Source organism: Melopsittacus undulatus, chromosome 2 (assembly GCF_012275295.1).
Source record: "Melopsittacus undulatus isolate bMelUnd1 chromosome 2, bMelUnd1.mat.Z, whole genome shotgun sequence".
NCBI lineage: Eukaryota > Metazoa > Chordata > Aves > Psittaciformes > Psittaculidae > Melopsittacus > Melopsittacus undulatus.
The window spans coordinates 54246208-54260450 of record NC_047528.1 but is presented as its reverse complement, the minus strand read 5'-3'; the positions used below and the strand labels follow the sequence as shown (position 1 = coordinate 54260450).

General features: G+C 41.4%; 1 protein-coding gene across 1 annotated transcript in view; it reads left to right on the top strand.

Moving 5' to 3' along the window:
* NALCN (sodium leak channel, non-selective) overlaps positions 1-14243 on the top strand; it is a 234116-nt gene that overhangs the window by 28329 nt on the left and 191544 nt on the right. The window contains exons 5-6 of the mRNA XM_005145229.4: positions 671-810; positions 1610-1738. Coding sequence (XP_005145286.1) covers positions 671-810; positions 1610-1738 — 269 coding nt within the window. The remainder of the gene's footprint in view (positions 1-670; positions 811-1609; positions 1739-14243) is intronic.

Genomic DNA, 14243 nt, shown 5'->3' with positions numbered 1-14243 from the left:
TAGTTATTGTCAGAGTGAGAGACAGGGATTAAAACCAAGACATTTTTGTCCAATCGTTGAGCTAAATAGTCTTAATGGAGTGCTTAACCTGTCAGTGTATTCAGGAGGTGGTTCCCTGTTCTGTGGCTTGGCTTAAATTTGTGTTGTAAGTAAGTGGAGTTTAGAAGAAGAACATGTACAGTTTTCTCACAAACTTGGAATTAAATGATAAATTTATAAGCATATAGCAACTTACAAGGTGATCTGTGTAAAATGTACATGTACTTTTATATCGTAGTAAAACCTTAGTGGTGTGCCACACAGATACCAATTTTCATCTTTGGAAATGTAAATTACTCACTTTTATCAAAGTTGTGGGAAACTTGTAGGGTAGGACTAGCACAGTATCAAGCAGCCGACATAACCTTCCACCATCTTCTTGAGTTGTTTGAGATAGAAGCGTTATGAACATGGGCAGAGTATAGTTTGAGAATTTCATTAGGATAACTTAGAAATGCATTAAAAGATACCTTAAGTCTTTAACAAAAAAAACCCATGATTAATATGAACTGTAAAATAAACCAAGAGAAGTTTGGAAATTAATATAAGTTTCATAGTTTTAAAAGTTCAGTAGATGAATACAGGAAAACACAGGGTCATCCAGAAAAATTCCCAATTCTTTTGTTTGTAGGTGTTTGAAATTGCTGAAATAGTTGACCAGATGTCACCATGGGGTATGTTACGCATTCCACGACCACTCATTATGATTCGGGCATTCCGGATATATTTTCGTTTTGAGCTGCCAAGAACTAGGATAACAAATATCTTGAAGTAAGTAAGGCTCTTATCTGAATAACAACAGAAAATTTCAGTTTTAACTTGGAAGACTGACTGTGCAGCTTGTGACCCTTCATGCTTAGCGGGTGTTTTCTTCCTGAGTTTTAGTTCTGGCCAAAAAACGCTGCTGTTACTCAATTTAAGGAATCATTATGTTTCCTAGAAAATGATCAAATATTTGAAATCCTAAAGCTTGTTTCTAATAACTGTAGCCAGCACTTTTCAACCAATGGCAATAAATTGTGTGCCATTAATATGGACACTTAGTAATCAAAGTGAACGCTCCTAGTAGGGTAAATAAAGTACATGAGCATGTGCCCCAACCATTAGAGTTACGAGTGTACGTTCATTGGTATATGTACAGAGATGCTTACATGCAAGCAAATACACGTAAGTATGTTTAGTACATCATGTAATAGCAGAAGCCATGTAATGGTAATGTAAAAATTCTTTGGTTTATATTTTGTATCAACTTCATCATCACATTTTATTTGTAGAAGTCATTAGATACTATTTTACAAAACCTAGACTTTATGCATTTTATTTGCATATTTAATTTTTTTCTTCCACTCTTTTTAGTTTACAGCTGATTTAGTTACCCTAACTTACGGGTTTAAAAAAATCATGGCTCCCCATTCTATCTCTGCACAGAGTTAGAGGTCAGGTTTAAGGACAGATTTTCTGCAGGATGAAATACTACTTACTCTGTGTGATCATATTGGGTATTTTGGAGCTTTTCAGAGGAGGCTTCATGTTGCCCATGTGTTCAGTGTCATATTTATCTTTTTGCCAGGCGTTCTGGAGAGCAAATCTGGAGTGTTTCAATTTTCCTTCTGTTCTTTCTTCTCCTGTATGGGATCCTCGGAGTGCAGATGTTTGGAACTTTTACGTACCATTGTGTGACCGATGACACGCAGCCAGGGTGAGTTAGCCTGTACAGGCATGACATGGGGCTGTTCTTTCATTGCTTATGTATAACTGTACTCAATGGGTGTAAAATGGGGTTAATAGATTAAAAGTAGTCCACAAAAATGCTCTAGATAAACTAAGGAAACAAAAATGTTAGGAATTACAAAAAGTACAAATTTTGACTGCAACAGAGAGATTATGAATTGTGGCATTTGGCTGCAATCTGAGTTAGGGAGTGAGTGACTGTGTATGTGTGTGTGTGTTCGGAGGGAGAAAGCAGGAGAGCAGAGTCTTTAAGACGAGTATTGCCACTTGTGGCTGATTCAGGACACTGAGGGTGCATCAACTTTCCTTTTATTCTCTTGTCTTTTCCCAGGAAGTCTGGGTGTAGCGCCAGACCTAAAGTATAGGGAAGAACTACCCCTAGAATCTCGTGCCTTTTCTGGATTAAGAGGTTGCTGGGAGTTGATGCTCAGATTTAAAGAAACTTTTTACCCAATCTTTGGAAAATACTTGATTAATGTTTTACACCAGTGATGGAGTATACATAGAATCAAAGAATTACAGAATGGTTTGGGTTGGAAAGGACCTTAAGATCATCTAGTTCCAACCCCCCTGTCATGGGCAGGGACACCTCACACTAGACCATGTTGCCCAAGACTGAGTTCAGCCTGGCTCTAAACATTGCTAGGGATGGAGCATTCACCACTTCCTTGGGCAACCTGTTCCAGTGCCTCACCACCCTCACAGTGAAGAACTTATTCCTTATATCCAACCTAAATCTCCCCTGTTTGTCTGAACCCATTATCCCTTTTCTTATCGCTAAAATCCCTGATGAAGGGTCCCTCTCCGGCAGCCTTGTAAGCTCCCCTTCAGATACTGAAAGGCTGCTATGAGGTCTCCATGCAGACTTCTCCAGGCTGAACAGCCCCAATTTTCTTAGCCTTTCTTCATACGGGAGGTGCTCCAGCCCCCTGATCATCCTCATGGCTCTCCTCTGGACTTGTTCCAAAAGTTCCATGGCTTTCTTAAGTTGGGGACATCAGAAACTGTACACAGTACTCCAAGTGAGGTCTCAAGAGAGCAGAGGGTTACAGAATAGAGGGATATATCAGGTTTTTGATTCAGTACAAACACAAGATCAACTCCAAATGCAGTATAGCCTTTTGTCACTGGGATGGCTCATAAAATCACAGATAAGTATATGCTTACATGTCCTGTTAAATTGAGAGCTTGACTTTATGCTGAGCCATAAAGCATTGTGAGAGTCTTTTGCATCTATTTCTTCGTTTTGTCCCTGTTTCTTTGGATAGGGAAGTTGTACCCTTTGCTTTAGTGAAAATTTAATCCTTTTATTCTTATTGAATTTGTCAGAACATAAAATAGACATTATAAGAAAGCAGAACACCACTTAATCTGCTACTGTGCTGAGTAAAAAGTCTGATTATCACAAAAATTTGTATTAAAGATTTTTTCTAAACTAGGGTCTGTAAGCTATCAAATACAAAATGAGGTTAGTAAAAATGACAGATACAAAAAATGTTACAAAATTATTTGAGAATATGCTAGGTATTATATGGCATTTTGTTAAATTAAAAAAACCCTGTCTTCTAGATATTTTCTTATTTAATCTATACCATAGAAAACATGGGGCTGATTTTCACCTAGACTGGAAATGAGGTATAACTTTTCCTCTTTTTTAAGAAAATCTTTATAGCATAGATGTTTTTTTAGTTTCACATAGACACGAGGGAAAAAAGACAACTCAGGAAAGATTGGGCAAGGTGAGTCAGTGAGTGAGTGAGTCTGTCAGTCAGTCAGTCAATCTGTCTGTCTGTCTGTCATAGTTCTGTTCCAGCAAAGTTGGCTGTACTTGGCTTAAATAACTTCAGAGTCGTTAATAAGCCACAGCTGTAAATACTTACTATTTCTGCAAACCAGATCCCAGGCTCCCAACCGAAGATTAGCAAATGAAAATTGTGCAGTTAGGGGCCACCTGTAAGAACATTAATTGTAGGTGATTTACCTGGTATTATGCAGAATTCTATGGCAAGCAGCAAGGCTAAAATCTTACAATTGAGGTCAAGAGTTCATCTATTTCAGAAATTCTGGAAATTACTCTTTTTAAGTCTACTGCATTTTGAATTATTATTATTTATTATTATATTATTATATGGGAGGCAAGTCTGTCAAAAAGCGTGTTAAAATCTTGCTATTCTTTTTTTATTTGAAAGTATGTGATAGCCTCAGCAGATACTCATTGCCTCTTTGACTGCTGCAAGTTCTTTCATCTTTTCATCCTTCTTGACACTCACACTGCCTGACCTCCTGTCTCTCCACCTCCTCAGTCATTTCCTGATGTTAACTCTGGCAAACAGAAATACTGAAGTGAGATAACTGTGTTCAGACTTTTTCATTCTATCCATGAAATCAGCAAAATCTGACTTCCTTCCAAGGGCTGAAAAGTTTTTGTGTATTTTTGTTGTTGTTTGATGATAAATCTTTTTTTTTTCCATCTGTCTTATATCTTCTTTATCTTGCCAGACTTTTTTTTTCTCCCTCATGGGGAACACCGGCTTCTTCCCACACCATTTTCTCACTCAGTATTCCTTTGGGATTATTACTTTTTACTACTATCCTGTCACAGTTTTCCTCTGATGATTTCTCCAACCACTGTATCTTTTTTTTCTGCCAATAAATGGTATATCACATGGATTTCCTTAGTATGGATCTTCTTTAGTTGCTTGAAATACACACAGTGTGGTTGGAATGTAGTGTATATATAATCCAGTTATCTGGGTAAGACCATACCTTATAAGCAGTTTCAAAGGTTGTTGTGTTATATCTCAGATTAATTTCAAAGAATTGAACAAATACAGTGAAAATAGTTTGTGTTCCTGAATCTACTATAATTTACTCTTGGGCGCCTCCAGTATACAAAAAGTACTTCCGCAAGGGTAGGAGAGAGAAATTACTTCCAAACCATTGCTCTGGCTGTTAAGATATTTTATATATCCTCACACACTAGCCACTGAATATTTTCTTTATTACCATGATGTGTTTGACTACACAAAAATACTGTCTTACCACATGATTAGATTATATTTATTCCACAACAGTAAATTTTCCTTTTGTAATTCTCAGTCTGCACTGAAGCTAAGGGAAAGGAAACCTCATCAAAACAAAGAAAGCTAATATGGCTAACTGCCATAACTAACCTAAAATGTAGTACTGATTCTTCTCCCAAAGAAATTCTTTGAGGGCCTTTTTGTAACACTTTCAGTAGAGTATAGACTAAATATTTCTGTAGACCTGTCTGCCTTGTCACCATGGCAGTCAATTTTAAATCCTTCTTTGCAAGGTTTCTTGTTTAAAGTAGGAACTGCCCAGGAAAATAGATAAGAAAAATAATTACTGAGTAATAGAAAGATCTAAGAGATTCTTGGTCATCTTTCCATCTATGTCTGGATAGGCCATGAAAATGTCAGAAAACAGCTTCAAAGACTCAGGAGCTGAAAGTTCACCACAATATCTAATAGAAGAAATAAATATGATTAAAAAGAACAAAAGGGATTCAAGATACTGTTTTACATCAGCAGTGGGAAAATAACAATGAGTAATTGGATTTCTGAGAAAGGGAAGAAATCAAAGACCAAGCTTGAAAAATCAACGTAACAGGTCTTCTTTAACAGGGCACATTAATTTATTGATACTGGTTGAACAATCAGCACCGCTTTAATATTGCCTTTGGGATTTATTCACAATCTCTCTTAATGGGGATATGTTTCTAAGCCTAAACTCCCCAGGGAGAAGAGAAATGGAAGAAATCTTACTTTTCCAGGCTTGATGTTGTTTAGACCCCAGCAGGATCAGTCTAAAAGTGATCCTGTCAGAATGGTGGGAGCAAGTGCTGAGGTGACCTGTACTGGTGCCCAAGGGAAGCAGTCTTCAGGACTGCTCTGACTTTCAGAGGGCATGTGATTTCTGAGCAGAAATCCCAGTTGTTATACAGGTAGTTATCCAGAGCAATTTCACACAGGATTTCCAGTGTTTCTGTTTGTGCATCTCCATCTTGAACAAGAAGGTGACCTTTCAATGAAGGTCAAGGATAGAGTGATGGGAACCCAATAGCTTCAGCTCTTGGTGGCTGAGTAGTGACACACGCTCTATTGAGATTTTGAGTCATTCAGATTTGCCACAATTCTTTGTCCCATTGCAGACATTGTTTAACTTCTGCTCAGACTGTTAACCTTTATGGGATTTGTTTCCTTTGGCTAATAAATCCTTTCAAGTAAGCTGGAGTGGATTTTATGGATTATTGTGAAATTGTCTGACTATAAATACAAGAATTTGAATAACATAACTACCACATCTCCTCTTTGCTGTAGGGAAGGTTTTATATTGATGCACAAGATTTTTACCTTGTAATCATTGTACAGAACTGAGGCCTGGTAAGTACTGGACTCTCCACATGAAACCTGCAGGAGGCCAGGACATCCTTCAGCATATCATAAAATTGAGGGAAAGGCCAGACATCACTAGGTAAACAGAACTGAAGAGTGACCTCCACTGAATCTGCCAAATAGGTGATCAGCTGCTGTTTGCTTTCTGGAATAGAAGGAAGCTGGAAAAGTTCTGGGTTTTATATTGCAAGAGGAAGCCAGACAACTAATGGAGAAGGCTGTGGATGTCCTGACATTCACAGCTTAGGAGCAGTACACCTCTCTTAGCCTAGAAATGCTGCAAGGAAGAGTCACTTCTGGATATGCAAGCAGTTGTGGGAAATAGTAAGAAAGAAGTTCTGAGATATTTCAGCTCTTTGAGTGATCTGTCTCATGTTGTTTTGGAAACCAGATCGACTGTTTTCAGTTTTTTACTGCTTCACAGAAGCTGAATGTGATGTCTAAATTTGATTCCTGTCCCAATTCTTTGGATTACTGCAATTCAAAAAAGTCTGGGAAATGCTGGGATATTCATCCTGAGATACATGTGAGCAGACTGAAGCTATGCTCTCAACTATGTTAGTATTTCCAGGAACTTGTGGAAACTGGATGAGAAGCTGGAAGGCAGGAAAACAGCAGAAGTTTAATGAGAAGGAAGGAATAAGAGACAAGGAAAAAAAACCCCCACAAACAAACAAACAAACAAAAAAAACCCCAGCAGGGATTATGGCTAAAATACTGATAAACTTAACTTCTATCCAAGAAAGAATTCTGTAGCAAATAAACACACAAAATTGTAAGCAGCTGGAAGATAGCAAGGAAGTAAGTAGCAGCTAATATGGATTTGTCAAGAATAAACCATGTCAAACCAATATAATTGCTTATGGCAGGGTAACAGTGATGTGAATTAGAAGAGTGGATGTTGTGTATCTTTATTTTAGGAAGCCTTTGTAACAGTCTCACAGGACATTTTTCTAAGCTGGCAGGAGATACATTGTTAAGGTGAAAATAATCATCAAATAGGTACAAAACTACTTGGAAAACATGCTCAGTGAGTTGGTATTAAAGGCTCGTCAGAACAGAAGGTGCAGGGATCCACATAAATCTGTCTTGTGCTATTTGGAGGTTTCATTAGCATCCTGGATGATGGCAGATAGAATTACACTTATTGGACTGAGGCGGACATGAGGTTGGGAGGGAGTGCAGACATTTTGGAAGGCATGACTAAAATGAAAATGATCTTGATAAATTGAAGACATGCTCTGATCAAGCTGTTTTCTTCTAGGTAAAGCGAGAGCTTTCACCAGATGGAACTGGCTGGTCAAACAGCCAGTCATCAAGTGCTAAGTAGTTTCTTTTTGGAGCTATCTGGATGATGCTGAAAATTTGTTCTTATGCTCAGTGGCAGAAGCCCCTTTCTTTTGCTATGCTGAGTCACATCTCCTGCCACTTCAGATGTTACATTAGTGACTAGTGTGTGTAAGTGCATTTGATGAAGGCATCCTGTGTATGGCCTTGCACCTTGCAACAAGCTTTAGGAAGGAATTTGTTTTGCTTTGAGATTAGATTTAGGGCATTATTCTTTTATGATGCTAATGATTACCCTGTCTGTTCCTAAGCAGAAAGTTTGTTGAGATTAAACTGCAGGGTGCAGTGATTCAAAGATAGAACCAGGATAACTTCCCCTGCTAGTTGTAGCTAACTCTGCTGTTGTGGGTCCAGAAGTGCTTGTGTGCTCTGATGGAAGTGATTCCCACCTGAACTTCAGTCTTATACTTTTCAGATCCTACAGTGCAGTTTAGATACCTTCTGTTTTCCCTATACTCAGTAGACAGATACTCAGAAGGTACTTTTCTATATTTAATCCAGCTAAGTCTGGTATGCAGACTTTGTTTTTTTTTGAAGTTATCATGAGTATACTTCAAAATCAAAATGGGTACTGTTTTCAGCTTAGATTGGTTTATATGCTTGTATTCATGTCCTTGCAATTTAAAAGGGAATGGAGGCATTTTTTCACTCTTTCTTTTAAAATCTCTAGGGCAATACTTTATTGGAATGTAACAGTTACTATCAGAATGAGATCACTTGAACTTGTAAATAAGTCTAATTTGATACACCTTGGTGAAATGCAGATTTGTGCAAGCTAGCATGATTTTGTTTTAACTCTTCCTGTTTATTTCCTATGTATAAGCACTTACAAGTGACAGCCTCCATTGTGTGAATGCCATTAATTCATGTTGTTTTTATTCCTGTGAAACAAGCCTTGCATTGGCATACATAGCATGCAGTTGCTATTTGAATTCAGCTGGATGTACATTCCAGCAGAGTCCGTAGGAAAGATTTCTTCTTTTACTTGTGTTTCTGTGGTTAACTTCAATAGCTTTGTTACACTGGAGGGTAATGACAGCATGATTTGAATTTAATTTCCTCTAATGCCAGTAACTAGTGATCAAATCAATAGATTGTCAAAACTGTTAAGTGGCTGCAACCATCCTGTTCTCATCTGGACAATGACAGCATTGGCTTTGCATAGCATAAGCTATTTGCCATGAGAACAGAGTAATCTGGTTTTGATGTTAGCACCTTTGTTAAGAATCTAAACGCCTTGAATTCCCTCTCTGGCTAGCAGAGCCAGAAAGGTGCTTCTGGAGTGTGGCTGCACCTATTGACCTCTGAATGTCTGGAGATGTATTTCTTTCTCTCTGTCTTCTTTGCCTAAAATGAGGTGGGATAAATCAGGACAGCAGAGTTGTAGCCTTTTATTGTGCAGCTCCTTCTAGCGGTGCAGTTACGAGATGCTGGGTCTTTGAATGTTGTTGTCCTGAAGTGGGAGATAAGATCAGTGGAGGAGATGGAACATCAAAGGCACATTTTGTAGACCCTAACTTAGGCCACATATGAAATGAAAAAAGCTACAGTCAAAATCAAACTTCACCTAGTTTTACTGCCTCATGTAACAGGCAGTCTGATTTAATCATGCCTATTTACGGAATGTGGGTGGGAGGAGATAGGGAGCAAGACCAGTGCTTTTCCTAATTAATAAACATATAAACAGTATTCTTCTTGAAAAATTGATGAGAAATGTAAAAATCTCCAAGTTCTGTCCACAAAGGCTCAAGCTTAGACACTGAGTGAGTAGCTCGAGAGAGGATGCCTTCAGCACCTGAGCGGGGGGAAGCTCAGCGTCCAGGAGCCTTAACTCAGAGCAGCGAGAGCCACCGAGGGAGCCCCAAGTCCTCAACTGGACTTGCCCAGGAGCCGTCAGCTCAAGCTGACGGGAGCAGGGACTCACGGGGGAGGGGCCCAGGAGGGGCGGCACCAGCCCTGACTGACCCAGGGAGTGCCAGCCACCAGGGTCGCGGCGAGGCAGTTTGCATGGGCAGGAGAGCGGGGTGGTGAGCACTTACCTTATGACCAGGGCCCGGTCCGGGAGCTCTGCTCTGGCTGCCCCAGCGGTGGCCAGCGTAGGCACCCAGACAAAGCTGAGAGGGGAGGCTGCAGCGCAGAGCTGGGAGTATAGGGGGTGCCTGCACCGGTCTGGTGAGGGAAAGGTGCAAAATGGGCAGGGCTGCACTCGGTGCTCCCTGGTGGAGGCCCTTCTGCAGCAGGGGCTGAGCTGCAGGATGCTGTCAATAGGCTGAAAGATGTCAGGGAAGCTGAGAGGAAGCAGGACTGCTTGCTTGAGGCCAGACTGTGCAGGGGCATAAAGCGTCCGATGTAGCTCATGGCCACTAACCCAGGAAGCTGGGAAATAGTAACAAGAAAAAAAACAACAAAAAGAGGAGGAAGAGGACAATTAAAAACAAGGGGCTTCCTCCTAACTCTGTTGTCCCCACCCAGAGCCGCTCTGCTGTCCTGCAGGGAGCTGATGAGGAAACACACTCGCACCATGAACAACCGGCTGGTGCACTGGTAAAGGAGATCTCTACTGGTGCTGCTGGGAAAAAGCGGCTGTTTGTAGTGGTAGGGGATTCTACTTCGAAAGGAACGGAAGCACTCATCTGTCGGCCTGGCCTGACCCAGTGTCAAGGGAGGTGTGCTGCCTACTTGGGGCATGGATCAGGGATGTTGCAGAGAGACTGCCTGCTCTAGTAAGTCCTACTGACTATTACCCACTTCTAGTTATCCATGTGGGTGCCAGTGATATAGATAGCAGTAGCCTGGAGAACGTAAAGAAAGACTACATAGCCCTGGGAGAGGTGCTTAGTGGCTCTGGAGCTGAGATAGTCTTTTCATCAGTTCCCCAGGACAAAGGGGAGTACCTTAAAAAGGCTAGGAAGATTGACCAGGTTAATAAATGGTTAGAAGGGTGGTGCCATAATCAGGGTTTTGTGTGTCTAGAACATGGGACTCAGTTTGGGAGACCAGGTCTACTGGAGGCTGGTGGAGCTGGTCTGACAATGAAGGGGAAGAGCAGTTTTGGTAGGAGGCTTGCCAGACTGGTCAAGGAAGCTTTAAATTAGATGTGTTGGAGGAGGGGAGCATCATTCCATCCCAACACACCCAGTCAGTTGCCAGCATAAATGCTTGGAGCAATGTAGAGATATTCCAGCTGCTCCAGTCAATGAGCCGGCTTCATCTGGAGCTTGGCTCAGATGCCTCTGTGCAAATGCCCTTAGCATGGGGAGCAAGCAAGAGGAATTAGAGTTGTGTGTGCGTCTACAGGGGTATGATATAATAAGCATCACAGAAACATGGTGGGATGGCTCCTATGACTGGAGTGTTGGAATGGAAGGTTACAGGCTCTTTAGAAAAGACAGGCCTGGCAGGTGGGGAGAGGGAGTTGCTATTTATGTTAGCGATAGGCTGGAGAGTATGGAATTCTGTCTGGGGACAGGTGAGCAGTGAACAGAGAGTTTGTGTATCAGGGTCAAAGGGAGAACAGGTATGGGGGACATTATTGTGGGGATCTGTAATAGACTGCCTGATCAAGAAGACCATGGGTGAAGCACTTTACAGACAGATAGGAACAGCCTCACGCTCACAAGCCCTTGTTCTCATGGGGGACTTCAACCACCCTGGTATCTGTTGGAGGGATGTTACAGCCTGGCATAAGCAATCCAGGAGGTTCCTCAATTGTGTGGAATACAACTTTCTTCTGCAAGTAATAGAGGAGCCAACAAGGAGAGGTGCTGTGCTTGACCTTGTGCTCACCAACAGGGAAGGGGTGGTTGGGAATGTGACGCTCCAGGGCAGCCTTGGATGCAGCGATCACGAGATGGTTGGATTTGAGATCCTCAGGACAGTGAGAAGAGCGTACACCAAACTCACTGCCCTGGACTTTAAGAGAGAAGACTTTGGCCTCTTCAGGAACCTGCTTAGCAAGGTTCCATGGGATATAGCCCTAGAGGGCGGGGGGGGCAAGACTGTTGGTTGATATTCAAGGGTCACCTACTACAAGCTCAGGAGTGTTGCATCACAACTAGAAGGAAGTGCAGCAGGAGGGCCAGGAGACCTCCTTGGATGGGTAAGGAGCTGCTGAGAAAAATTCAAACAAAAAAAGAGGCTTGTAAAAGGTGGAAACAAGGATAGGCAGCCTGGGAAGAATACAGGGATGTCGTCCGGGAAGCTAGGGACCAGGTTAGGAAAGCTAAGGGACAGTTAGAATTAAACAAGGCTAGGGATGCTAAGGATAACAGGAAGGGATTCTATAGGTATGTAGTGAATAAAAGACAGATTAGGGACAACATGGGCCCTCTCCAGAAGCTATCAGGAGAGCCAGCTACCCTGGGTTTGGAGAAGGCTGAGGTTCTCAATGACTTCTTTGTCTCACTTTTCACTGGCAAATGCTGTGACCACACCACCCAAGTCCTGGAGGGCAGAGGCAGGGCATGTGAAAATGAAGACCTTGGGCCCACTGTAGGAGAGGATCTGGTTCGATGGCATATTAAAAACCTGAACATGCACAAGTCCATGGGACCTGATGAAATCCATCTTGAAGGAGCTGGTGAATGAAGTTGCTAACGCACTGGCCATCATAATTGAAAAATCATGGCAGTGAGGTGAAGTTCCTGATGACTGGAAAAAGGGAAATATAACCCCCATTTTCAAGAAAGGGAAAATGGATGACCCGGGGAATTACAGACCAGTCAGTCTCACCTCTGTGCCTGGCAAAATCTTGGAGCAGATTCTCCTGGAAGGCATGCTAAGGCACATGGAAAACAACAAGGTGCTTGGTGACAGCCAGCATGACTTCACTAAGGAGAAATCCTGCCTGACCAATTTGGTGGCCTTCTATGATGGGGCTACGGAACTGATTGACAGGGGTAGAGCAGTTGATACCATCTACCTGGACTTGTGCAAAGCATTCGACACTGTCCCACTCTACATCCTTGTCTCTAAATTGGAGAGACATCAATGTGATAGGTGGACCACTCGGTGGATAAAGAACTGGCAGGATGTCTGCAGGCAGAGTTGCAGGTCAAGGTCCTGCACCTGGGTCAGAACAATCCCAGGACAGGAACAGCTACAGGTTGGGAAGAGTTTCAGAGCACCCTGTGGAGAAGGACTTGGGGGTGTTGGTCGATGAGAAAATGAACATGAGCCAGCTTCAGTGTGCACTTACAAGCCCAGAAAACCAACCGTATCCTGAGCTGCATCAAAAGGAGTGTGACCAGCAGGTCGAAGGAGGTGATCCTGTCCCTCTACTCTGCTCTCGTCAGACCTCACTTGGAGTATTGTGTGCAGTTCTGGTGTCCTCAACGTAAAAAGGACATGGAACTGTTAGAACAAGTCCAGAGGAGGGCCACGAGGATGATCTGATAGTGAAACCTGAAATGGAATGTATAATGAATAAAAGATCTGAGCTGAATTGTAAGATATAAAGATCTCTGTACTTTGGGGGAAATCCATTGAAAGAAAATATATTGGCAGTAGTAAGATTTTACAGTATCTATATGTTGAATTTAGAGTCATAGTGTCATAGAATCACCTGGTTTGGAAAAGACCTTTAAGATCATCAAGTCAAATCATTCCCCAGCACTGCCAAGACCACCACTAAACCGTGTCACTGAGGGCCTCGTCTACACAGTGTTTGAGCACTTCCAGGAACAATGACTCCAGCACTGCCCTGGGCAGCCTGTTCCAGTGCCTGAGCACCCTCTGGGGAAGAAGTTGATCCTCATCTCCATCTAAACCTTCCCCTGTGCAGCTTGAGGCTGTTTCCTCTTGTCCTATCCCTTGTTCCTTGGGAGCAGAGCCCAAACTCCTCTGGACTCCATCCTCCTGTCAGGCAATTGTAGAGAGCAATAACGTCCTACCTGAAGAAACAATTGGATCATCTAGCCAGACTTCATTTTGTGTCATCTCTATGAAAACTTATAGCTTGTGTCTGACTCCAGTGTTTCTTGTAGATAGCTCTATTCTTGGTTGGCAGAACAATTCATAAGCAAGGGAACTTTTTATTTATACCAAAAATTGTTTCACTGTTAAAAAATATCTTCATAATTTGTCATCTTAATTTGTCTGTCTTCAACTGTTAGCTTTCTATTTTTGTTATGATCTTTCTATGCTAGATTACCCAGCACCTTAATTCCCAGTATTTACTCTGTGTGAATCCACTTAGAATTGAGGCATCTTTCAATATGCTTTTTAATAAATTAACATTATTTAGCTCTTTACATCTCTTAGTGAAAAGCATGTTTTCCAGTGTTCTCATTGAAATGGTTTTGTATGATTTCCTAAATTTTTCAAATATTAAAAAAATAAAAAAACCTGTATGCAGTATTAATCATAATTTATATGAGTGCCCATACAGAAAGGGACATTAATTCATTATTGTTCTGTTTGTACATTCTGGGAAAGCACTGTCTCTTTCTTGCCATGGGTTGTTGGAACAGATACGAGAGGATGCCGTATCACATCTGCTTATCTCAAACTGTCACATAGCATCTATATTCTATAATACAGTATTTTTATTCTTTTTTATAATGTTTGCTTTCAGTGATTCTACCTCTATAATTTTACATTTGGCTGTATCAAAGCACATTCTGTTTTATTGTATCCCGGTAACCAAATGATCCTGATAACTTCTCAGACTTCCCTGTCCTCACTGTTATTTATGTTTCTATCTATATT